The sequence below is a fragment of the Microtus pennsylvanicus genome, chromosome 22 (assembly GCF_037038515.1).
Source record: "Microtus pennsylvanicus isolate mMicPen1 chromosome 22, mMicPen1.hap1, whole genome shotgun sequence".
Classification (NCBI taxonomy): domain Eukaryota; kingdom Metazoa; phylum Chordata; class Mammalia; order Rodentia; family Cricetidae; genus Microtus; species Microtus pennsylvanicus.
Genome location: NC_134600.1, coordinates 31,130,069 through 31,155,832, shown reverse-complemented (window position 1 = coordinate 31,155,832; position 25,764 = coordinate 31,130,069). Strand labels below are relative to the sequence as shown.

General features: G+C 37.0%; 1 protein-coding gene across 1 annotated transcript in view; it reads right to left on the bottom strand.

The window, feature by feature from the left end:
- LOC142839845 (cadherin-related family member 4-like) overlaps positions 1–23,125 on the bottom strand; it is an 85,192-nt gene extending 62,067 nt beyond the window's left edge. Inside the window, exons 1-7 of the mRNA XM_075956214.1 lie at positions 23,092–23,125; positions 21,986–22,153; positions 12,701–12,871; positions 7,412–7,506; positions 5,826–5,942; positions 3,978–4,081; positions 2,291–2,436 (exon numbers count right to left, since the gene is read on the bottom strand). Coding sequence (XP_075812329.1) covers positions 2,291–2,436; positions 3,978–4,081; positions 5,826–5,942; positions 7,412–7,506; positions 12,701–12,871; positions 21,986–22,153; positions 23,092–23,125 — 835 coding nt within the window. The remainder of the gene's footprint in view (positions 1–2,290; positions 2,437–3,977; positions 4,082–5,825; positions 5,943–7,411; positions 7,507–12,700; positions 12,872–21,985; positions 22,154–23,091) is intronic.
- Between the last annotated feature and the right edge of the window lie 2,639 nt (positions 23,126–25,764).

Here is a 25,764-nt window from a genome sequence, read left to right as displayed (position 1 = left end):
GAAAGCTTTCTTCTTTTAAGGTCACAAAAAAGCTCCCAAGTCATGACACAGAGATTTCTTATTAGTTATGAATTCTCAGCCTAGTTTAGGCTCATTTCTGGCTAGCTCTTTTAGTTTAATCTCTTTCTCTTTATCTACCTTTTGCCTTGGGGTTTTTAATCTTTCTTTTTTTTTCTGTGTATCTTAAATTCACTGTTGTGTCCTGCTATCTGGTAGCTGCCTGTTTTCCTGCCCTGGGCATGTCCCTCTCTTTAGTCCTCCTTCTTTTCTTCTTCCTGAGCCTAGATTTCTCCTCCTACTTATTCTTTCTGCCAGCCAACCCAACATATTTCTCTCTCTGCCTACTTGTTGACCATTCAGCTTTTTATTAGACCAATCAGGTGCCTTAGGCAGCAAGGTAAAACAAATGCAGCATATCCTTACACAAGAAAACAAAGGTGCAGCTGGGCAATGGTGGTGCACGCCTTTAATCCCAGCACTCCGGAGGCAGAGGCAGACTGGCCTTTGTGAGTTCAAGTCCAACCTGGTCTACAAGAGCTAGTTCTAGGACAGCCTCCAAAGCTACAGAGAAATTCTGTCTCGAAAAAACAGAAAAAAAGAAAACAAACGCAGCATAAACAAAAGTAAAGCGTCTTTACACAGTTTTGTAATAGTCTGCAGCATAAACAAAAGCAAAGCATCTTTATATAGCTAAAATAGCATTTTTAAAATAATTCTTATTAAAATTATTTCACTATATTTCCTCTAAATTTCTAAATCATCATAGAAAGTATCATTTCTATTCTAAATACCAAATGCAGGAAGTCACATTTGATATTGATTATAATAACATATTTCTGTAGTGAGTGTGAGAGCTCTTCCCAATCATTCATTGCTTCTGCTAATAAGCTCAGCCATTGTTTTAGACACAAAGGTGGAAGGAGGATGAGCTCAAGGGTCAGACTAAGGAAAGTTTGCTGAAAAGTGGTGACTGTTCATCGCTGGTGCCACCCCCTATTTCCCTCTAAGACTTGCTTCTTTTTCTCTGGAAGGACCTTCAGCACGTTCACAAGCCTTTGGGACTCTACGAACCTCTTCTTCCATCCTTCCACTAATACCTGAATTTGAAGATTTGTGAACAAATCAAAAACTATGGGTTCAAACAAATCTCAAATAATAGCTGATGAGAACTAAGGCTTTGTGATGTGCCAACCTGATGAGTCTATTCTCGTGTGCTCCTCATGTTGGTGGTCCACGGGGAGATGCTTGGTCAACAGGGAGGCTGGAAAAGCCGCGGCAGTCTTTCAGTTTGCTGTAATTTAGATTCCTATGTAAATTTCGGCTGTTCTACTATTTTGCCCCTGAGATGAACTGGCTACCACTGAATCTGTAGCCACCTTATCTTCCGCTCAGCCTTTCCAACATTTGCACGTTGTTGCAACACACTATACTCTACAAAGCCCATGCTCAAGAATCAGGCAGCAGAGTTATACAAAAATGGAAACACACACACACACACACAAATCCCATGTTTTAACTAGGTTTATAATTTTGTGTTACCATATTCACAGCTATACACAGCCTCAGACTGACCACACCTGGAACAGCTCTCAGCTTCCATTGACTTCTAGATTAGGTGTCGAAAAGACCCAGCTTCTGTAGGACCCCAACACCATCAAAGTCAGAAGCAAGAAGAACTCTCACAGGCCAAGACTCGTTGATGGAATCCCTCTTATCTGTTCGTGTTCTAATGTACCTTGCATTTTTTCACCCTATGCCCACTTTCCTTTCCTGATTTCAGGTTCTAGAATTAAAAAGCAACTGCAGCTATCTGAAACTACACAGTCAGTTTCCACAACATTTTCTTGTTGCTTCTGTTTTGTTGTTCAATTACCATATTTGATAATACCATGTGTAATGAAACTCCGCAAGAACAATATTTCAGAGCAACTATGCTGTCCACATAGACACAAATCGATCCATAATCAAATATTTAACGTTAAATTACCTGGTAAAAGTGCCAATTTTTACAATTACCAAAGAGATAGTTATGTGTTCCACTGATGCATTCACGCTATTTCGGAAGGGCAATGTTCACAATAGACGCAAAGTTTCAGGTTACTCTTTATTTCATGAGACTGTCTTTTAACAGATAGGGAAGTCATAAGTATAAATGCCACATGTTTCTGCTATGCTTTCTATTCCATGTTTAGTTTTAGAAGAGTAATTTTAGCAGCCCAAGCTCGAAGGGACTGTAGAGCTAGGCGCATGTTTAGCTAATGTATTCTGGAAGTATTTATATAAAACTTACGTGGATCCAAAGCGAACATTTCCTGCTGGGTTTTAAAAGAATACGTAATACTGCTGTCTTCATCGGGGTCTGTTGCTTTTACTCTTGCTACAAAGTCTCCAATGGGTTTCTTTTCAGTCACATTAATTGAATCCATAGGAAATGGCCTAAGAATAAAATCGTGAAGAAACAACTCTTACAATGTAATTACTGACTATAAGTAAAGAAATTTCTCTATTTATAAAACCCTTGCCTCTTGTCAAGAATTTAAGAGTTCCTAATGATTCAAATGTTGAGAAAATTTATTTGGGGAGCAAAACTACATAGATTTTTTTTAAATACAATTTTCCTTTTATATAGTTCCTGCTATCAGGCCAGATTATCAGGAACTCCATGGAATAAGGGAGATGGAAAATGAAAAAGAGAGTGGAATAATGCATCTCCATTGTTCCAGAAAGCGGACGCATGGAATACTTGGCAAATGAACATAATATACTGGATGCATTCACTCGTCTCGTAATCTCTAGGATGAAGGGCTGCCCAAAACTATAACTTAGAGCAAGATACTATGTCAATTTCTGTAACATTATTCATTACCTCTCTGAGTTTCACACAATGTCTCTGATTATCCCCAGAATATTTCTGAAATGTCAGTCTCTTTATTTTGCATCTTTAAAGCATCATACCTAACTGATAACTTGGGTGCCATGTGAGCTCCAAAGACGAGAGAGTTGAGTGTACGATGCTGTGCTCCCAAACAGCATTCTTGATCACATCTCATTTCCCTTCTCTCTCATATCAAACATAATAAATACAATGTCTCCTATAACAATTATATTCTGGAACACTTTAAATCTCTTTCTTTTCTGTCTCCCTATTACTTAATAGTCTGTGCATCTTCAGATATGAAAAAAATATTTAGAAATTAAAAATAACTTGGCCATGGTTCATATATACTTAGCAATAAATTATGTTATATAGGCAATAATTTATATTTATTAAATGCTGAGAGAAGCAGAATATTATTCTTAAATCATGACGGTACTTTTACCACAGATATAGGTAGACTTTCAGATCGATTATTTTCATATATAAGGAATTATTAAACCTCTAATTTTGCTTCAGTCTCTCAGATACTCTATCCAGGTGAATTGAGGAACTCAATAAATTCTTCCCTATAGTTATGTGGAGACACAGCTTAGAAGCAGGAGGAAAGAGACCATAACACTATTACATTTTCTCTTTACTAGTATAGGAAGTTTTTGACTACTGTCCTATTATAGTAGAATATTAAATTAAATTGCTACATTTTAGAATATAAAAGTTACATACCCACAATTTACAAATATGTCCCCTTACATTGTACTTGGGAATATGAAAATAAAATATTTAAATATTTTATACACTTTAAGGTCACTGTAGTTATGAAAAATGATCGTAAGGGATTTGAAAGTCTTGGGAATCTTTCCATCATATTACATAACATTACAGGTTGATCACTTCTAAACTTGGTTCAGGTATTTTCTCATACACAATGTACTCTGTATCCATGCGTGTATCAGCCGTGGGTTACACCAACATGCTTTCAACAGAAAATGCTATCATTTTCTCCATTATCACAGACTATTTATTATCATTTGTAATATATACAAAAGGGTTTTTTTTTAACCATTCCCCTATGCTTATGCTTTGAAATAAATGTGCTTACTCAAATTGAGGCTTCTCATCATTTACATCTCGAATATTGATAATTATCGTCCCTTGACAAAATAATCCCACTGAATCTGTTGCTGTCACTGATAGCTGAAAAGTCTGGAAGAGAGACCTTGAAAATTTATAACATATCCTTTAATAACTGGCATATCTACGTACTTTGTACATCTATTACATATATAGTATACAAATATATATGAAGAAAATACTATTCTGAATAACTATAAATCATATTATATATAATATACACCATTATACGACAATAGTATAAATATTCCATAACTGCACTCACGATACATTTCAAAAAGCTTTATTTTATATCCCATAAAATTTAACTTGGAGGTCTTTGTCACTGGGCTACTCCCTAAATATAGAAGCAATTAAAGCAAAAACGTGAATGAATTCTATACTTAGCCATAAACCCAAAATATAATGAAGTGATGAACAGAGCCAGCTGCTTTAGGCTGATCCTTAAACACGCGACCTCAAGCTATTCTTTCAGATAAGAAGGACTGCGGTTTCTGAAGGGCGGAGGATGTCACCAGACTTGAGTGTGCTCCTAGTGGGTCTGTCCCCCCCCACTCCTTAGATAACATGCATTCTTATCCTCAAGTGTCACTCTCAGAACACAAACTAAGCACTGCTCACAGAGTAAAGGGTCCCTAAGAGACTTTGAACAAATATCCATAGATGCCTAGAACATATGAGCTTCCCTGCTGAATGAGAGACAATGATTGTGGGGGTGACCACACGTGCAATCTCATAAAATTAGTTGACGAAGAGTATAGTGGGGATAAAGAAGGAAGAAGTTCTAGAAATCTGCGTGTGTTGTATGGAATGTACAAGTAAAGATGGGAGAGAGGCAAGGGAACACCAGAAATGTCAGATCTGAACTAGTTACATCCACGTCGAAGTAGTATTCCTAACTTTCAACTCTTTTCCATCTTACTTTAATCTAATACAGTACCCGTAAAATCTGTCATTGCCCAAGATCTCCTGAGTAAATTGGGAGCATGGGGACCTTGGGAGAGAGTTGAAGGGGAGGAGAGAGGCAAGAAGGGGAGCAGAGAAAAATGTAAGCTCAATAAAAATCAATTAAAAAAATCTGTCATTACCTATTCTACGATTCTGCAACACTCAACATTTCCAAACTGGAGTTTAGGTAAGATTTGCTCTTCTTCAAATGAGAAAGGGGAAGTCATCTTCAACTAGTCATCTGCCTCTTGAATAGCATCAGCGACTTCCTGAGTTTTGTTCTAGAGCAGCGATTCTCAACCTGTGGGTCTCGAGCCCTGCTGTTGCATATCAGATATTTACATCATGATTCATCACGGTAGCAAAATGACAGCTGTGAAGGAACCACAGTATAAATTCATGTTGTGGTGACCACAACACGAGGAACTGTAGGAAGTGGTCACACATTAGCAAGGCTGAGAATCTCTGTTCTAGAGTCTTCCTTTTTCTTACTCAGTAGCTTTCAACTGCATCATGAATTAGCATATCGGGTGTCATCTCCAAAATAGGAACAGTTTTGCAATAGTAGTAATAGCAGTAATAACTACATAATCTGCCCTTCACACTTAGTTATTCCAATGGTCATTTAACTGGGTTATCTTTGGTCATTTTGTCTTAAATGTCTTGAGAAGCTTTTAGGTAGTTAAAAGTACTATCCCTACACTATGGTAATTGTAAGGGTTATGTCTACACAAATCCTTGCAAATGAATCTTGCAAAATATTACCCCTTCTGTAATGTCACAATGTCTCTAAATTTTCATAAGGAGTTCAAAGTTACTTTTTAATTCTATTCCATTCTTAATAGAGAAATAAATAAATTTAAATTACATGATATCCAGCATCAAAGTCCAAGTCACCTATTAAGCTAACAACACCATTTACAGGATCTACTCCAAAGGAGTTTGCTCCCCTCTTCGGTCCAGATAACTCTGTCACAATGCTGTACTGGAAAATAAAATGCATATTACTTACTCCAAAATGAATCAAAAGGCACAGAAATATTACTAATATACAATAATGGGACAAACATAAAGACAATTTTTTATTTTTTCATAATTATCATTCTTATGAGCTAACTGCTATAAAATCACTGGTATATTGTCATTTGCAGTATAAGAAAACCAACATACTTGCTTATACATTCCTTTGATAAAGTTTTATAGCCACATTTTCCTCCAAGAATCTGAAAATGCCTAATCTAATCCTGATTCTACAAATTATTTTGTATATAAAAGGATATGCATACAGAATAAATTTATTTCCACTGTTTAAATTTCAAAAATCAAGATTTACACACACACATTTTAAAATCTCAATTATTAATACAATTATATATTTGTTTTTAAAACTTCACTGAAAGTTCTCCAGTAATTCGAGAAGAGGCTAAATTAGATAAATCTGTTCTCAAAAGTAGCTGGCAATGAAGTGGAATAAGATAATACTTTATTAGGGAAAGGTCCAGTTATTATTTTATAATTTTTAAATTGATCTGAATCCTATACTCTAACAATTTAACTAATTCTCAAAACCCTATATATTGAGACTATCACCCACTGGTTCCTCTCATATTCCTACAAATGGCAGACTGGCAATACTATCTTCAGCTATACCATAGGTTATTTTTATTTTATCTACTGAAAAAAACATTATCAAAATGGAAATATCTCGAATTTCTTATTGACTAGTCTATAACAATATGACTTCGGTTAATCCACAAGGAATTGCATTTACTTTGACTGACAACAGCACTTATATCATTGAGGGGTAGGGAAAGAAAAAAGTATCTTCCCATTGTGGATATCAAAGGCAGGAGAGATTATATGACTACCCCAATGTCACCACACTGGTCTGGGAAAAACAAGAACAGCCCAGGTCAGCTGACAACCCAGCAGCCATTGCGGCTCCAGTACCTCACCGTTAGAACTACTGAAAATCTTGTCTTGAAAAACAAAAATCAAATAATAACAACAAAAACAAAAAGGAACAGTTGCTGGGACATCATGCCGACTTTAAGAGTTTCTGGAGCACACTCTCCAGAAAGAACTTTAGGCTTTATTTTTCTTCTTGACAAGTCTATGAAAAACTGTATAACCATGAATCAATTACGAGAAAATCTATCTCCTTAGGTTAGATACTTATGAATTAGAAAGACAGAGCATCAACATCACACACAGGCACATACGTCCATATACGCTGATTTATAGTAGTGTATGTATACACACACACATTTTATTGTATAATTACATTAAAAACAATCTATTAAAATGTTTTTTCAACTTTAACACTAATATTGCACTGAATGATTGGCTTTATTCGTTAAACTACGTTGTCTACTCTTCTAAACAGTCTCAGATACTTGGCCCTGTGTGTCAGCTTCAGAAGGACATGCATCTCTCACAAAAAAGGCCACCTACGGTCAGCCTGTCCCCATGTGCAGTGTCTTCATCTGTAGCCTTCACTTTATAAATGGGTCGAAAGAGTGGATGGTCCTCAGCAATTTCAAATGTAGCTGTGAGGGAAAAATCGAGACTATTATAGCAAAAGCAAAATATTGTGTTCATGTGAATCTTGGATTATTATGGGGCTGGGCTAACGATTTACGACAGCTAGTTTTTCTTTCTCCCTTTTATCTTTTTCTTTTTTGGCATCTTTCCTGTCATCTTTCCTGCCTCACAGAGTGCTTTTCTTACTCCTTAGCATTATTGGCAGCAACTATTAGTAAGAAAGAAGACGGCACGAGGATCCACTAAGGTGCCACAAAGCATTTCCGTGTATGCTAGGGTCTGTTTCTTCCAGAAGAAGGTGGGCACTCTCACAAACCTTGTAACATTGCTTTAAGACACAGGTTTTAAATAATGCAGAAAACTTATTAAAAATGTGGCATTGATGGGATGGATGGAGAGGGCTCAGGAAAAGACAGGTTAAATGAATTGCTTTCTTCATTTCTGAAATGAGTACACCTGTGCACACACACGTGTTTCTGTGTGTCTGTGCATGTGTGTGTGTGCATTATGAGGGTTGTGTGTCTGTGTGCTGATCCACTAGAACTTATTGAGACTCGAACTCAACATCAGTGACAAAGCATTTTTAAATTTGCTAATTCTTATATAAGTAATAAGCTTAATTGAAATTCATAATAAAATCAAACTTTACTAAACTGTTCAACCAAATTTAAATTTTCTAAAGTTTAAAGTCAAACTCTAAAAGATTTTGGCATAGCTGAGGATAATGCCGTTACTTAGGAGTATGTCTCTCAAATATTCTCCAGAAGCAAAACAACAAGGAGGAGAAAGAAGAAGTAGAATAAATATCAATACTCAAAGATTCACTTTAGCATAATTTAAAGACATATCATCACCCAATTTCAAAGTAATAGATAAAATAAAATATGAAGAATAAAATCTTTTCTTCTTTTTTTTCGAGACAGGGTTTCTCTGTAGCTTTGGCACCTGTCTTAGAACTAGCTCTTGTAGACTAGGCTGGTCTCGAACTCACAGAGATTCACCTGCCTCTACCTCCTGAGTGCTGGGATTAAAGGTGTGTGCCATTACCACTTGGCTAAAAAATAAAATCTTAAACACCTTAAAAATTAATGTCATAAGTTTTCACTTCACTATGATGATATATGCCAAGAAAGAAAATGCAAACTGTCAGTAAGAGAAAAAAAAGCTTACACCAGGTCTAATTATTCTGTGAAGCTGTTACCACAAAAATTAAATCTATTAAAAGTGCAAAAAGGAAAATTCTGTTCAAAGCATAATGAGTGTACAGTAATAAAATACAGAAATACTTTTAAAAAAACTCTGAAAGCTTGTTTTTTACTTAAAGTCAAATAAATGATAACAAAGTTACTTTTAGATAATGGTTCAGATGTAAAAGAGATGAATGAATTACATCCTAGCTAGACAGATGCAGGCATCTAGAACTCAGCTTGGTTCAAATGACCAAAACACTGGACCTAATGTCCTTTTGAATTGTCCAAATGTTGGCCAAATGTCATATTTTTCTGAGTCTTTATAAGCCCAAACTCATCAACAAAAAGAATTGTTAAAGGTTTAACTATACTGGACCCTCAATGCTCTGAAGCAATTCTTCATTAGTGCCCTCTTTAACTTTCTACATTTCTTCAAACTTTGTCTTTTCCCCGTACACCCTTAAGCCCCTATTATCTATCTTAAAGTCCAGAGAAGAACTATCAACAAGAACTTCAACAAGCAAACAGCCACTTAGGCTAGTAGGAGCTGAGCTTCCCCCAGGGGTTCTGCACAACCGCTACAGCTGGCAATTCTGTCCTACAGGAAGGGAAACCACTTCTCTGCAAGGGGCAAACCTGCTCACTGTCCGGCACCTCCCTTGCTCTTCCATCTCTTTCACCTCTGCCTACTCCTCTATAGCACACAAACAAACGCATTCCTGAGCAAGCACTGATTGCCTATGGCCCCAACTCTTTCCTACCCTTCGTTGTCGGGTTTATATGATCTTTTCCTCTCCTACTCAATCTTAAATCCACTCTACAGCAGAAACAATTGTCCAAAAACTTATTTCTATGTCCATGCTTGCCTGACAAATGGACCAAACATGGTATCTATGTTATTAATTTTCCATCAACATCTATTCAAGTGATTCTTTAATCATTGGCAGACACTAGAGCACCACGAGGAAGGAGTTGCTCTAAAACTCGAGAATCTGTGGAAAACATCTCCTGGGAATATCAAAGTTGGCAATCTCATGAGTAGTTATTAAGTCTTTGATAAGGTAAAATGCTGGCACGTATTTTTAAATCATGTCCAACAGTGAATTAACAACCCATGGTATCTAGTAACTATCTCCCTTATTCTGGCATCGTCAGGCACACATCTTTATCCCCTTGTAGGCAAGAAGGGAACCCAAAGTAAGAGGTGGGTAGTCATCACGCTCAAGAGACATAGGAGTTTGAGATTCAGAAAGGGCCCAGGAACTCGCGTCGGAGGTGGGGAGAGATCAAGAGGGATAATCTGGTACCTCATTTCTTGACTACAATAAGAAGGGAAAATGAAACACGAAAAGATCACGGTTAATTCATTAACTATACAGTCAATGCCAGTGAAAGTGTGTATGTGTGTGTTTGTTTGAAACCAAACCAAACTGCACATAACTGCCAGGGAGCGTTTTTCATAACAGTAAAAAGAAGTCAAAGCATGCATTACATTTCTCCATGTAATCAGGCTTCCTAATGAAGTAAAGGCAATAGCTGAGGGCAATATAATACAGGTACTTTCATATACAAAAATCCTAATTTGTTCTATGATCATTTTTTAAAAATTTAATATGGCTCATTTAGGAAATTGAACACTTGATTTTGCTTTGTATATTTCAAACCTTAAAATGGTATACTCAAAAATTACTTTATGTTTCAAAAAATTATAGTTCAAATTCATGATCTTCAAAATGGAGGTATAGTAAATCATCTTTTCATGAACCTACACTTTAATTGCAGTGATAAAGATGTCTTTCGAGTAGATACTCAAACTGACACACTCGGGTCACTAGTAATGTTCTCAGAATGTAGAGTACAAGCACAATTTGAAAGGAGAAAATATAAAATTTCAAGGCACTTCTTGATTTGATAAACAGAAAATAAATTAAAATGATAAATAAAGACATATAAATGTTTAAAAGAGAGATGCGAACAGTGATAGATGTTTCATTAATTCCAGCTGGGCTTTTTATCCCACCCATTTGTCCTTCCCGTCAAGTGTGCTCAATCTTCCATTTAAATGAATTCTCCCTGTTTGTTTGTGAAATTACCCCCATGTCTTCTTTTTAAAAAGAAATAAACCAGACAGGAGTCTTGCAATTCCCTATAAACCAGTCACTGCCTTCTCTCCAATTACATATTGAGATGTCTAAAGAGATGTTTTCTTTTCTCAGACCCGCTAATCAACCAGTAACACTCTGGCTTCTGCTTTGTGACATGGTAAAATAGCTCCTAGACTCATTTGCTATGTTTCCTCATGTTGTGTGTGGGAAAGCAATGGGCACTGTAATTCCCCACTTGAGTTAACTGTACAATGCCATTCTACTAAGTACGCCTCTGACATTCTTCTGGGATGTTCTTTTCCCTGCTGTTCATGGCATAACGCTTCCTTTGTCTACCACCCCTTCGAGTCCTCTTTCTCTCCTTGGCAGGCTAACTTTCTTCCCCACGTCATTAAACGTTGTTCTTCAAGAGTTGGCCCTCTGCCTCCCTTTTCTCTAATTCCCCACTGTGATTGAGCAATTTCATCCAAATCCATGGTTTCAATTACAAAACATGCATAGCCCTATACATGACCTCTGAGCTCAACTGCTAACTTAAATCCCTACTTTGATACATGTAACGAGGGCATATCAAAAACAACGTGTTATGCAAGATTGCTTGCATGTCATGCTTACACTCTATTTATTGCCTAGGCCCCCAAAACACAACCAAATAGCATGTTCAAAGTGATCTCACAGTTCTAGTCAAATGGTGTCTGTTTCTCAGTTTCCCTTTTATGCTTGAGGATCTCTGCCTCAGTTTACCAAATCAGAAACCCGAGCACTTTCCTTCTTCCTAATGTATTTTGTTTATCGTTGAGTTGATTTGTTATCTAACCCTATCAAGACAATGCTTTACACTTATCTCTGTCACATCCCCCTAGCCGAAATGCACCATACCCTCCCTGGGTTATGACAACAGACTGTTGGCTGGCCTTCTTCTATTTGTTTTCTATATTGTTAAAATTATTCATATGGGTTACAGCTATAATATGTCTGTGCCTCTATGGTTTATGAACTAAAATAAAATTAAAAGTCCCAATAAAAAAATTGAAACACACAAAGAAGAGATATGATACATTGTGACACCAGAAAGGCTGTATGAAGCTGATGTTCCAGCATTCATAAATAACAGCAATACACCTGCTTGCTGTCAGCTGTGCATGGCTGCATTGCTGCTGCAGGAGTAGAGCTGGTTGATGGCGAACTCATCAGCTCAAACCGTACCCCAGGCATCCAATTCTCAATAACTTATCATTTTTCCTTCCTACATCTCTTCCTTATAATCAGAAAATAAGAAGGCACAATGACTGGCATACTTTTAATGAAGGTGAACTAATTTGTTGTTGAAAAAAATTTGAAGGAAGTATTTATTAGACAATAGTTCTATAATTAAAAGAATCTGATCCTTCACAGAGAACACAAACTAAGCACTGATCACTTAAATGGAAAATCACTGTCAGAAGAAGTATACTTTAGATGAAATATTTTATGATGACAGATTTTATTCATAAAAAGAAATAAAAATAAAAATATAACCAAAGCAGGATTCTGAAAGTCTCACTTGTTAGCCAAGAAAGAAGAGTTATTCACTAATACAATCACTTATATTTCTCTCCTGTCTTCCTATCTACCTCTCTTAAAAAATGTTCTTAAGAATTACTTTCCTAACTTTAGTATGTTTGCTTTCTAACATCAGAAATGTAAGTGAAAATTGCTACTTAGCAAATGCATTTTCAACCTAATCTTATTGAGAATTTGTGTTTTCTTATATACATATATATTGACATGTTTTTGTATCCTTGTATCTACTACATTCTGTAATAATGTTATCAAATATTTCCATATTAAACAGTAAGGATGTCTCATTTCTTTCACTGTAGCTTCTGTTGAAACTAAATAATAGGAAAGAGTAAGAGTCATACCTGAACCTGAAGAAAAGAGGGGGTCAGCAGTACAGTCTGGAGGTTCTGGAACATCGATTATATTAATGGTCAAAACATGTCTCATGACCCCTCCAGTATCAACTATAAGCAGAAACCTGGTTGGATCAGTTTCATAATTAAAAATTTTTGTAGCCGTGATGACTCCAGAATCTAATAAAGAGACAATTAAAATCATAAATACTGTCGATCCGTCTAGCTCGTAGAATATCTATCTATAAAAATATACCTGAAGTGACTAGAAAATATGTCAGAATTGGAAACTATAATTGTTATATAAATGAATTAAATTGAAAATGATATGATCTAACCAAACTAGAATAATTAATTGTCATTCTATAAACGTTTCATGAAGAACAGAAAAAAAGAAATAGGTATAAAAGCATTACTTACAAAGAAAACATACAAACAAGTAGATATAAATGATTCACATTTTTTGGTCTGATAAGTTGTGTTTTTACTAAAACATTTTCATTGAAAATCATTTCCGAAATCACAGAGGCTATCAGTGGCAGAGATTTTATTACCCTCATAATCATTTGGTATTAACAAACAAAAAGTAAATTGTTTGTTTATATAAAGCCTCACTAATTATAATAACTTGACCCTAAATCCATGATATAAGGTCTTTATGGGTTTGATAATGTGGGTGTGGTACAGTGGTTACATGAAATTGATGTTGGTGTCTTCCCCGGTCATTTATTACCTTGTGTTGGGGCAGGATATCTCACCATTTGAGTTAGCTGACTGGGTACACTGGCTAGCCAGCATGCACCGTGGGTCTCTCTGTTTTTACCCCTTCCCACCTCCAATGGATTACAGAAACCCACTGCTATGCCCAGTTTTTACATGGGTGCTAAGGATCTGACCTCAAAACATTCATGTTTATATGGGAACTAGTTATCAACAGAGCCATCTCTTTCGTCCCTGTGGTCTGGGTTTTGTAGACTTTTGACCTGAAACTAAGATAAAATTTGTTACCAAGAACTCTATGTTGCAGAAGGAGATATATTGCTCCTCCTAGACTAACCTGATTCTCAGGATTAACCTGATCAGTTAAGTAGAGATGAGGAGAGACAATAAAGATAAAATGAAGAAAAATATAGACAGTTTAGACATTTTTTAATTATTAGGCATATCAGTTTTATTGTCTGGATTTATGTATTTGAAACAAGTGTCCACAAATAAGTTGCTTGAAAGTAAATATATTACTATCTTTAAAGAAGCCTATTGAATAGAGAGAAAAATGGTTATATATTCTGAGAAATTCACTATTATTAACAGACTCTCTTTTACTAGATTTTAAAAGATATAAACTTAGTGGTAATAGCTTGTGGGTTTAAAAAGGACAAATATTAAGTTTTCCTGAAGCAAACTTTCTATAAGTTCTTAGAGATTTCCTTTTCAATTTTATGGAATTTTTTTTAAATCTTTTTTTTTTATTGAGAAAATGAGAAAAAAAAAACAAGTTTCCACCTCCTCCCAGCCTCCCATTTCCCTCCCCCTCCTCCCACCCTTCTCTCCCTCCCCCCACTCCTTTCCCCCTCCCTCTCCAGTCCAAAGAGCAGTCAGGGTTCCCTGCCCTGTGGTAAGTCCTATGTCCTCCCCCCTCCGTCCATATCTAGGAAGGTGAACATCCAAACTGGCTAGGCTCCCACAAAGCCAGCACATTACGTAGGATCAAAACCCCTTTAATGTTAAATACCAAATAAACTCAAGTCATAGCAGGAGACAAACATAACCCTAATTGAACATCACTTAAAATGAAATGGAGCTTGTTATTGTTCCTAACTAGTCAAAAAATAATTTCAAAGTATAGTGCTAGATCCATCATTGAGGGAATATCAAAAGCACAAATGACAGGATTTATTTACTATGGTGTCTTTTAATAGGTTTCATTTTGTTAGATTTTAAGAACTAAACTTGACTGAATGACACTGTAAGTCTTCTCTAACTCCCTCTAAAGATTTTAGTGTTAAGGATATAATGTGATGTTGCTTGTATCTGTGTAGATAACATGTAAAATCTGGGTGCATCTTGGGTTTAAAGGCCCAACTACTAAAAGAAGTAGATTCCTAACAGCTCATACTTCAGTACTAGTGTAGTGCCAGATGCTTGTTGATGGGTCCCCAGGAATAGCTCTAGGATATGGTCTACAGTGAATCTAAAATATTCTATACAATTTTATGTGTTAATAGCTAAGTTCCATCTTTGTAATATTGAAAGGTGGTGAGTTCTTCAAAAGTTGCGGAGTAGTGGCCGGTCTTGGTGTTACCAGGGGGTGTCTTATAACAGAATTTTGCAAGCTCAGTCTTTTTTTCCCCTCTCCTTTCCTATTTTCTCTCACTACCTTCCTCTTTCTCTCTCTGTCTATGAAGTTGACTGTGTTTCCTTGTCATGCCTCCCTACCTTGTCTTAGAGTTTCCGGGTTTAATAGCAATAGAACCTACCTATCATGAACTATAACCTTCAAAATCCTGAGCTTGTTAGAGAAAGTAAATAAGACAGGGTAGTTTGAATAAGAATAGTCTCTAAAGCCTCATAAACTTGAATGCTTGGTGACCAGGAACTAGCACTATTAGGAGGTATGGCCTTAGGTGTAGCTTTGTTGGAGGGAGTGTGTCACTGAAGGAAGGTGTGTATTGAGGTTTCAAATGTTCCAGCCATGTCCAGTGGCTCTCTTTCTTCCTTCTGCTTGCCTATCGTGATGTTCCTACTCCAACACCATGTTTGCCTACATGCTGTCATGCTTCCTGCCATGATAATAAGGAACTAAACGTCTGAACCTGTAAGTCAATCCCAATTAAAGGTTTTCCTTTGTAAGAGTTGCTAAGGTTATTGTGTCTCTTCACAGCAATAGAACTTTGATTAAGATAGAATGTTTAGATAATATGGATAGACTTGTTCCATGGATTGATCAAACTCTTTGAGAAATATTTCAATAAATTTTCAGAATTCATAACTCATAAAGGATCACGGGAGTATTAGAAAATTCACTCAGCCAACTCTCAGAACTATAAGAAGTGAAAGAGCAGAGTTCCACAATGTGGGATTTTTCTCTGTATGCTGTGAATACCATTGGTTAATAAAGAAACAGTCTTGAGCCCGTGATAGGGTAGAATAGAGCTAGGCAGGGAAAACTAAACTGAATGCTGTGAGTAGGGAGGCAGAGTCAGGGAGAAGCCATGGAGCTGCTGCCAGAGACAGACATGTTGGAACCTTGTCAGTAGACCACAAGCCTTGTGGTAAAATATAAAATAATGGGTTAAATTAAGATGTAAAAGTTAGCCAATAAAAAGTTAGAGTGAATAGGCCAAGCAGTGATTTAATTAATGCAGTTTCTGTGTGGTCATTTTGGGATTCTGGGAAGCCAGGAAATGAACAAGTGGCCCCCTACAACAGCTCAAGACTATTTTGAAATGATTTATTATGCAGCACAATGAAATAGAAGAAGCATGCAGATCTAAAGAATTGGGTCAAGAATTAGAAACAGGGACTTGAGTTCACTAGCATAGGTATATACACTAAAGAATCAGAAGCAAGGCACTTATCCTTAAGCAATACAATCTGATAGAGGACAGTAAAGACTTACAGCACATGGGGAGAGTCGGGCATGATGTCCCACCACCATGATGTTAATACTCCCAAAGGGATAGTGTTCTAATTTAAGGTCAGTTTGGACTACTTAGAGAGAATATCTATGGGGGAAAGTGGAAGGGAATAGAGGAGAAGGGAAGGGAGGAGAGAGAATGGGAGGAGAGTTAACAGATAAGGGAGCATTTTATCTAAAGTTGAGATCAGAATGCATTCTAAACTGATGTCCTTTACTTTTTTTTTCTCAGCTGAAAAATCAAAGATGTGAAGGAATTGTTTAGGGAAAAAGCAAAAACCAGTAACATGATAGGAGCAAAGGCACAGAGCAAAGGGTATGCATAGAAGACTTTGACTCATACATAAAACATGCAACCAGAAGTGTTATCTTTTAAAAACATAAGTTAAAAAAAAAGGAGCCACATTTTTAGAAAGACTTCTGAAATGGTTTAAGGACTTTTTTCTTTTTATCTTGAGAAAATAGGAGCCTATCAAATAATTATGTGGTATAACATAGATAGGTGTCAAAATATTGTACTAAATGATCATATTTGCTTTTTAATAAAAGGTCTGTCAATAACAGAATAATAGTGAAAGAAATCCAGAAGCAAGAAAGCTGTGCTGGAGACTGGTATAAATATTAGATGAGATGTGATGAGGAATGGCTTGGAACAGTGATTTTAAAGACAAAGATTATATACCAAAAAATTAGAATCACGTGTGTGATGTCCTGCAAAGCAATAGCAGTGCTGGCCACAGGGTCCTTGAAGATTATATGGTCCTGTACAGGATTGTTTTATCTCAAGAGAGTAATGTATTATATACAGAACTCACACAAATGTTAAAGGAGAAGTTGGTTTTAGAAAAAGCTATTTAAGCCATATTTAAATAATTGAATTTAAGGTGTTTCTAAGTAGCTCTTTGCAGTAGATATGCTGATCTAGAGGCAACTGATTTTGATAGCCATCTAATGTTTGATAATATTTGGACTTTATGTGTATTTTGTGATCATTCAAATATATTTTACAACTGTGGTAAAGTGATAAATAGGTGAGGTTTTAGTCAAGAGATGCATACAAAGTTGAATAAGTCGACATAAACTAATATAGTACCAAAAAACCACAATGTACAAAATAAGCAAGGAAAATACTGGGGTTGTGCAGAAGATGAGGTGGAGGAAAAAGTGTATAATTCATAGACTGCAGTGCTATAGGAATGGAAAGATGGAGAGATAGCTCAGCAGTTAAGAGTACTATTTATCCAGAAAACCCAAATTTTAGTCCCAGCATTCACATGGGACTAGATGACCATAACGAGCATCTGCAACTTCAGTTCTAAAGGATCCAACACCTTCTTCTGGATTCTAGACACAACGTGTACATATGGTGCATAGACATATATGTAGGCAAAGTACTCATACACATAAAATAAAAATAAATGCAACTGTAAAACATAAGTGTGCGGGTCGGGCAGTTGTGGGGCATGCCTTTATTCCCAGCACTGGGAAGGGAGAGGTAGATGGATCTCTGTGAGTTCTAGGCCAGCCTGGTTTACAAGAGCTAGTTTCAGGACAGGCAGCAAAGCTACAGAGAAACTTTATCTTGAAAAACTAAAAGGAAAAAAAAGAGAGATAAGTGTGCTTCTTTTACTTACAACAACAAAAATAAGATTATATGAGGTAAGAACCAAACTATATCTTTGAAACTATCATTAAAGTAGAATGATGTATTTTGGTGGAATTGTGTTTCAAACTGAACTTTATTAAAGACTATATGACAGATGCAAGAGCTAAGAACAATGCTAAAGAGAACTCTTTACCGACATTGAATAATTTAATGAGTATGAGATGGTTCGTGGACACACGAGCTTCACTCAGAATGATGACTGAAATGTACCAAAGTGAAGAAGCAGATGAAGAATATAAAAGAAAAGGCTGACCTGAATGATATAAAAAAGAAAATACAAGAAAAGGTTGATCCAATAAAGAAAGTATAAAAAATTTCAGTCAGGATAATTACTGAGAAGGGGATTAAAACATAAGGGGAAAGCAGAGGAATTTGAAAGGAATGGTAACAGGTTAAAGAAAATACACCTGGGAAAAGAGAACAGAGAAGGACAACTGTCTATAAGGAACCAAGGAATTCTACTGATCACTTATATTCCTTACCCAATATGTGATGTGAATTAAGTTGATAATAAAAAAAATGTAGGTATATCAGAGGTTTGAAATACAGAGAAAGAAACATGGTGGTCAATGAAAATGGATCCGATTGAGCCATTTTGGATGATCATTCAGACACCTTTTGAGCTAAGGACAATTTAGGATTGATATGATGGTTCATGTGATCTTTCCCAAATATTCCTTGGCCCAGGAACAGCAGAACAACAGCAATTGGGCAATCAAATGGATGAATTCTCTCAAGCAAAATTCCCAAGAACTACATGCTGCATGGTTAGGGAGGGATGGATAGAGGGATTATAAGGACTATAGAGAGCAAAGGGATAATTTACAAAAAGAAAGAACACAAATCAGTGGATTTGGGCATTAGTGATTAGTGATTCTGCATAAAGAGTTTGAAAAATAACTTGAGTCTGAGATCCTGAAATTAAAATTAAAAGAAAAAAGACTGGAAGATTGTTCCATGGTTAAATAACTTGTCCAATCTCAAACATCAGAGTTCAGATTCCCAGAACACACATTAAATCTAGGCAGACATAGCCCGCCTAGATTCCCAGTCTTGGAAAGTAAATACAAGGGTTTCCTGGCAGACACTGGTTAGCCAGATAAGCAATATTGGTTAGCTATGAGGTCAAGTGAAAGACCCTGCCTCAACAAATAGGTCAAAAGCAGTACCAGAAGATACTCACTGTCAACTCTTACCCCCACCAACACATTGCATGAGCATCTATGCATATGCAACACCTATAGGTGCATATGTATATGCAGCTATAAACATGTGAACACACATATACTCAAAAACAAAATTGCTCTGGGTGTTGATGAAGTTCTGGATACAACCACAGGGATGTGTGGATGGCAATTTATTTTAAAGTTATACAGGGTTTTACACTGGCTCACATAAGGGATTGAGCATCTGGGACACTGGGTAGGATATAGCTTGAAGATCAAAGAGAAGAAACGCTTGTGGCAGAACATGAAGTAGAAGGAAGCAGTATGAGTGACTTCATCAGGTCCCCAGAGAAATGACTACTAGGGTGTGGGATGAAGTAAAATATCCGGAGCTGAAAATAAGCAGGGGAAATTCCAATGAGGACCGAAAAGCAAAGAATCAGTTTGACAGACAGAGAAGTTTGCTGATGCCCGGCTTCCTGACCCAGAGATATGAGATCTGGGGGAGTATGAGTAATATCAGCAGTGGACATGCTACGTTTGTCCCTGAAAATGAAAATTTGAGGGGAAGACGAGAGGCAGAAAAACATCAGAATAGGATAAGAAAAGAATGATTCTTTTTTTCCAAATTGATCTTTTCGTAAGTGGAACATATGGGGGCAGAAGTGAAAGTTCTGGGTACACAAGACTTCATGGCATTAACATAATGAAGAAGCTGGGTGGGATGCTGACGAGCGTGGAGATGAGGATAAATGCTTGTTTGCAAGAACTTCCATCTTAGGCAATAGCAGGAACCAGTAGATGAGAGATTACACATGTATGTTTTTGATAATTCGATTTGGGTAGATTCATGTTATAAAGAAACGGTGAGCAAGAAATACGGAGTGATCATCAGTCATTCAAGTCGAGATTTCCACTCTCCTTGTAGCAGAGGTCAAATAGGAAAAAAGAATGTCTTGGATCAAATGTCAGAGGTCCAATAAGAAACAGTAGCAGGTAGCTCAAGAGGCTGAGGAGGGGGTCTTGCTGCAATCTGACTAGGAAAAGTCAAAGACCACCTGGGAAAATGGCTCTGTAAGGTGTTTCTGCCACTAACCTGAGGATCTGGATTCGGATCAACATCAAAGACGAGCTCAGGCTCATGTCTCATAATGCCAGAGCTAAAGAGGCAGAGGCAGAGGCAGAAGGATCCTTGGAGCTTTCTGGACAGTTGACCTAGTCAAACAGATGAGCTCCAGACTTAATGAGAGAGCCTGTTTCAAAAGAGTAAGGTAAGGAGCAATTGAAAAAGACTTCTGATGTCAGTCTTTGGCTTATACAAGGACATTTACAAATGCCACACGCAAATGATAAAAGAATGAATAAGTAGATCAGAGGTCCTATTGCCACAGAAAGATTTCTAGACATGCTGTATTCAGAATAAGTTAACTCTAAATTTGATGTTTAATGTAGAGTCTCAGAAACTGAGTAGAAAAAGAGGGTCTGATGAACAGAAGTTGGGAACGACCTCTGCGCAAATGGGGCTGGTAAACAGGGCAGAACAGGCGCTGGTCTTAGTAGGACATTCCAAAGAAGACACATGGCTGGCAGCTGAGACACAACGCGATTTCTATTTTTAAAACCAATTTTCTTACAATTATGAAAATTATGCTAGGCAATGCTGTGACATTTCTTGAGTATAATGTACAAATAAATATGTACATGAACTTTAATAACTGTCTGAAATATAAATAAGAGCTACGCTAAGATACAACTCAATTTACAATTAACACTAAGTTAACTTTATATATAATTATAAAATCATATAATTATGAAAAAAATCACATTTTGAACAAAAAGCATTATAAATAAAAACAGGCTAATGATCTTTTAGCAATCACCACTAGGACCACGTGTATCCCAGAGACCTGGAACATGTCACCTGTATTCCCAGGGGCCTGGATCATGTTACCTGCATCCCCGTGACCTGGATCACATCACCTCTATTTCAATGGCCTGAACCATGTCACCTGTATTCCTAGTGACCTGGATCACATGCTAATTGCGGGAAGGAATGAATTTTGCTTACTTCTTCAGTGTTTTAACTGAGAATCTCTTCCTATTACCAAGTTACCAAGCACACAATCTACCTAGCTGGGCGTTGCTGTAAGTGTGGGAAGCAATGTGTGCTTCCTGCCTTAACCTATGCTTCAATACTCCTCCTCATAGAGACACTTTCAAATTATTGTTCAAAATGTTTTCCTTGACATTGGCTCAAAATATAGATCCCAAATCTATAGAAAGGAGGGGAGACTGAATCCAGAATGTAAAATAAATAAATAGATTTATTTTTTTAAAGAAAGAAAGAAAAGGAAGCCGGGCAGTGGTGGCACACGCCTTTAATCCCAGCACTCGGGAGGCAGAGGCAGGAGGATCTTTGTGAGTTCAAGGCCAGCCTGGTCTACAAGAGCTAGTTCCAGGACAGGCACCAAAAACTACAGAGAAACCCTGTCTCAAAAAAAAAAATCAAAAAAAAAGAAAGAAAAGGAAAGAAAAGAGAAATCAGAGGGCCATGCTGAGCCAGCTCCACCCTTCACTGTTTGCTCTGAAAAGGAAGAAAGAGAAGCAGCTCTCGGGCTAATTAATGGACTCAGGGAAGAACACTTGGGGCAATCAATGTCTCATTTGAAAGTGGAGTAAGACAGAGGGAAACTGTAACTATCTGAAACAAAGTTTGAGCAAACATTCTAATGCACCATTGAAGTAGAACTAAGTCATTATTTTCAGAGTCTTACTTAAAGGTAACAATTATAAAATAAATAAAAGTCCATAAAATGCTAATTTACTTGCATCGATGACAAAATGTTTTGTTTTGTTCAAAAAGCGATAGGCGTTTGGTTTCCCGGCCACATCTTTGTCGTAAGCCCGGCTTAGTTCTGTTCCAGGAAGCTTATTTTCAGGCAAATTCACAGGGTTGATTAATATCTGAATTTCTGCCACAATATTGGAAAACACTAGAGCTGTAAGACAGAAGGACTTGAGTAAAACCGAGACAATGAAATTTTTTACCAATGATCACTCTGTAGGTTTGTGATCATCAGTGCATGCAATTGAGGAAAGTTTGTATATAAAACCAAACTGGCGTTGGTTTTCCCTTTAAATGACATTTTAATACACTTTTTCTGTTGGGCCTTGCACAAACTATTTTGACTAAGTTGAGGTTCAAGCCTTATTTAATCATTAATTATGTCTCCATGCAACTCGGCTGTTGAACTATTACCGAATGCAATGACTGTTCTTGTCCAAAGGAAATTTCACTAATTTATTCTTTGTTATTGATCATTCAAAGATTTTCGTGTGTTTGCTTAAACTACATTTTAATAGAAAGTTTATTATATTTTTATTTGAAACACCACTTCAAAACATCACTGTAATGTCTGTTCTGGTTTTATTTGCTTTATTATTTTCAATGTTTTTCTTCATTGTGAAAGATAGACTCCATTTTGCTTTCAATGTGACTCACTATAGATTCATAACGCCACACCTCCTCAGCAAAAAAAGAAGAAATAAAATATTATAAACTCACTCCCAAATTGTAAAATACAACACAAAGGATAATATATTAGCATATACAGTATCCAATAAAATAGCAATCCGAAAATTAGTCATAAACTTAAAAAATGCATCATACGATACTGTCACATAGTAGACATGAGGGTAAAAGGAAATACTGCTGCAAAAAGAGGAGTCTGGAAAATACCAATCAGAGTTCTGCTTGAAATAACCCAAGGCCATAGTTAAGTTTTTCTCCTTACTCGTGCACAAATACGTGTTCTCAAGAATAAGTAAGAAGTCAAGGAATGTTGACAGAATCTAAAAGGATGCCCGCACAGATCCAAGACTTCATACCCAGAGTCTTCTAACGGCGAGCAATTAGCAAACTTAAACTCACCTCCACACATTAACACAGTCTTGAAGTGATTCATGCTCATGCTCGCTTCCCCAACGTCTACAGCAAGAACTACTCACAAATGCACAACTCCGACTATTTATATAAATTCAGTCTTCTTACAAGTTAATCCAGCAGGTCAGTCAGCTGTTACTCAACCACGATGACAGTAGATTTGTTTGTCTGAGTGACTATGTCCAGGTCATATTTCAGCTCCTGTGTTTGTTCCCACACAAATCTGGTAAGATTATAGGCAAAGCCAGGATTGTTGTGTGTCATGCATTTAACGTACATCTTTCCAGTTGAGGGGTGGTTTCCTAAGGAGAATTTTTGGTGAAAAGCCAGGTGATCTTTTCATTAATCCTTATTCATCTAGAAACCCTATGCGTTCCTTCGAACCCTGCCTGAGACATTGCAGCCGGCCGTGGCTGTAGAATCATGTCTGTATTTATGGCTGCTGAGTAGTTGCTTGGAGGAACAAGACCCATACTTAGGTAGCTCATAACCGAACTAACATAAAGGATGGATAAAAATAACTGTACCTCCCAGAGGCACAATAGGGGCGCATAAAAAAGCATGAAAGTTCAGGTCAGAAAGAAACACCTAAATAAAAGAAAAACCCTCAGAGAGATGGCACCACTTTACAACAGACTCCTAATATCTTGTTAGAAAAAGGATTGTTTATACTTCCCAGTACTTACGTGTTTACGTATTTTTAATTATTCATATACAATTTGGCATAATTTAGAATTATCCACACAAGCTAGAATAAATGTAAAAGAGTAATATAATTATTTGAGTATTATATTACGTTGTAACACATTTCTGACCATAAATACATTGAAAATGATGTAAATATGGCATGATAAAATGTTTTAGCATTGCTAATGCAAATGATGTATTTTATAATGTGAATTATTGTTATTTTGTAATATTAATGAGATGAAAAGTGAAGTAAATAAAAAGAAAATAATATTTCTGTAAAAACACATTTCTATGAGACAGTAACCATTTTCCTGGGTAAACTGTGGGAGAGGGAGAGGGAAGAAGGGGGGATGGGAACATGAGAGACCAAGAAGAGTGAGTTGGGGGAGGGTTGAGGGAGGAGAGCAATGAAAGAGATATCTTGATAGAGGGAACCATCATGGGGTTTGGGAGAAACCTGGTATTAGAGAAATTCTCAGAAATCCACAAGAATGACCCCAGCTAGGACTCCTAGCAATAGTAGAGAGGGTGTCTGAAAGGACCATCCCCTGTAATCATAATTAGTGACTGTGCTAATTACCATTATAGAACCTACAACCAGTAACAGGTGGAAGCAGATGCAGTGACCCACAGCCAAGCACTGGGCTGAGCTCCTGGAGTTCAGCTGAAGATAGGAAGGAGGGGTCATATGAGCAAGGGGAGTCAAGAGCATGGTGGGGAAAACCACAGAGCTAATGGGAGCTCATGGACTATGGACTGACAGCTGGGGAGCCTACACGGAACCGAACTAGACCCTCTGAATGTGCGTGACAATTATGTGACTTAATAGTACCCTGGCAGTCACACCAGGACCTATCCCAGGTATACAAACTGGTTTTTTGGAGCGCATTCCCTATGGTTGGATGCCATGCTCAGTCTTGATACAGAGGTGGACTGGCTTGGTCCAGCCCCAAGGTTGTGTGCCAGACCTTGTAGACTCCCCAAGGAAGGCCTTGTCCCCTCTGCTGCGAGAATGGGAGATAGAAAGTGGGGGAGGTGGGAGGCAGAAGAAGGGGAGGGAGGGGGAACTGGGGTTGGGATGTAAAATGAAAAGGTAATTTTTAATAAAAAAGCATGAAAAAAGATTCCAAAAAATGTATTTCTAGTTTGCCCATTAACTGTTCAAAGAAAATATTATTTACTAAGCATTTTATTAGCTACATATATTTCTGTCATATAGAATACAAAGGTTTGTTTTTTTGTTTTTTTTGTTTTTTTTTTTTTTTGGTTTTTTGAGACAGGGTTTCTCTGTGGCTTTGGAGCCTGTCCTGGAACTAGGTCATGTAGACCAGGCTGGTCTCGAACTCACAGATCTGCCTGCCTCTGCCTCCCGAGTGCTGGGATTAAAGGCGTGCACCACCACCGCCCGGCTTAGAATACAAAGTTATAACAGCTCATTATACGCCTTAAAATACTTAGATTGAAAAATTGATAAACGTCCTAAATAAAAGTGTGATTTTTATGTTTAATATAATATCTTCTATTTTTAACAATTTGATACATGTAAGCAATTCACCTTGAATATAGGAACACTGCACTCTCCACTCCCGCTCTGGCTTGGCCTCTATTCTTTTTCATAATTCACTGAGTTCAATTAATGCTGCCTGTTGGAATGTTGATGGGTCTTGTCAGCTTGATCTTATACAGGTAACCATAGCTGCCAGTTCATGAGTGCAGGGACCATGCACAGAAGACAGCATGTCATAGCCGCCTTCCCTGTCATCCTATACTTAACATGACTTTCATGAATTCTTCCAGGGTTCTCTCTTAGCCTCGTGTTAGGGTGGGGATGATAATATAAATGATCAGTTTTCGGTTGGATGCACAATAGTCATTTATTCTCTGTGTAAGTGAATGTTATTTTAATTGTTTAATAGATTTATATTTTCATAACTGATGCCAAAGCTCATATACTGGAGCTAGAGAGTTGGC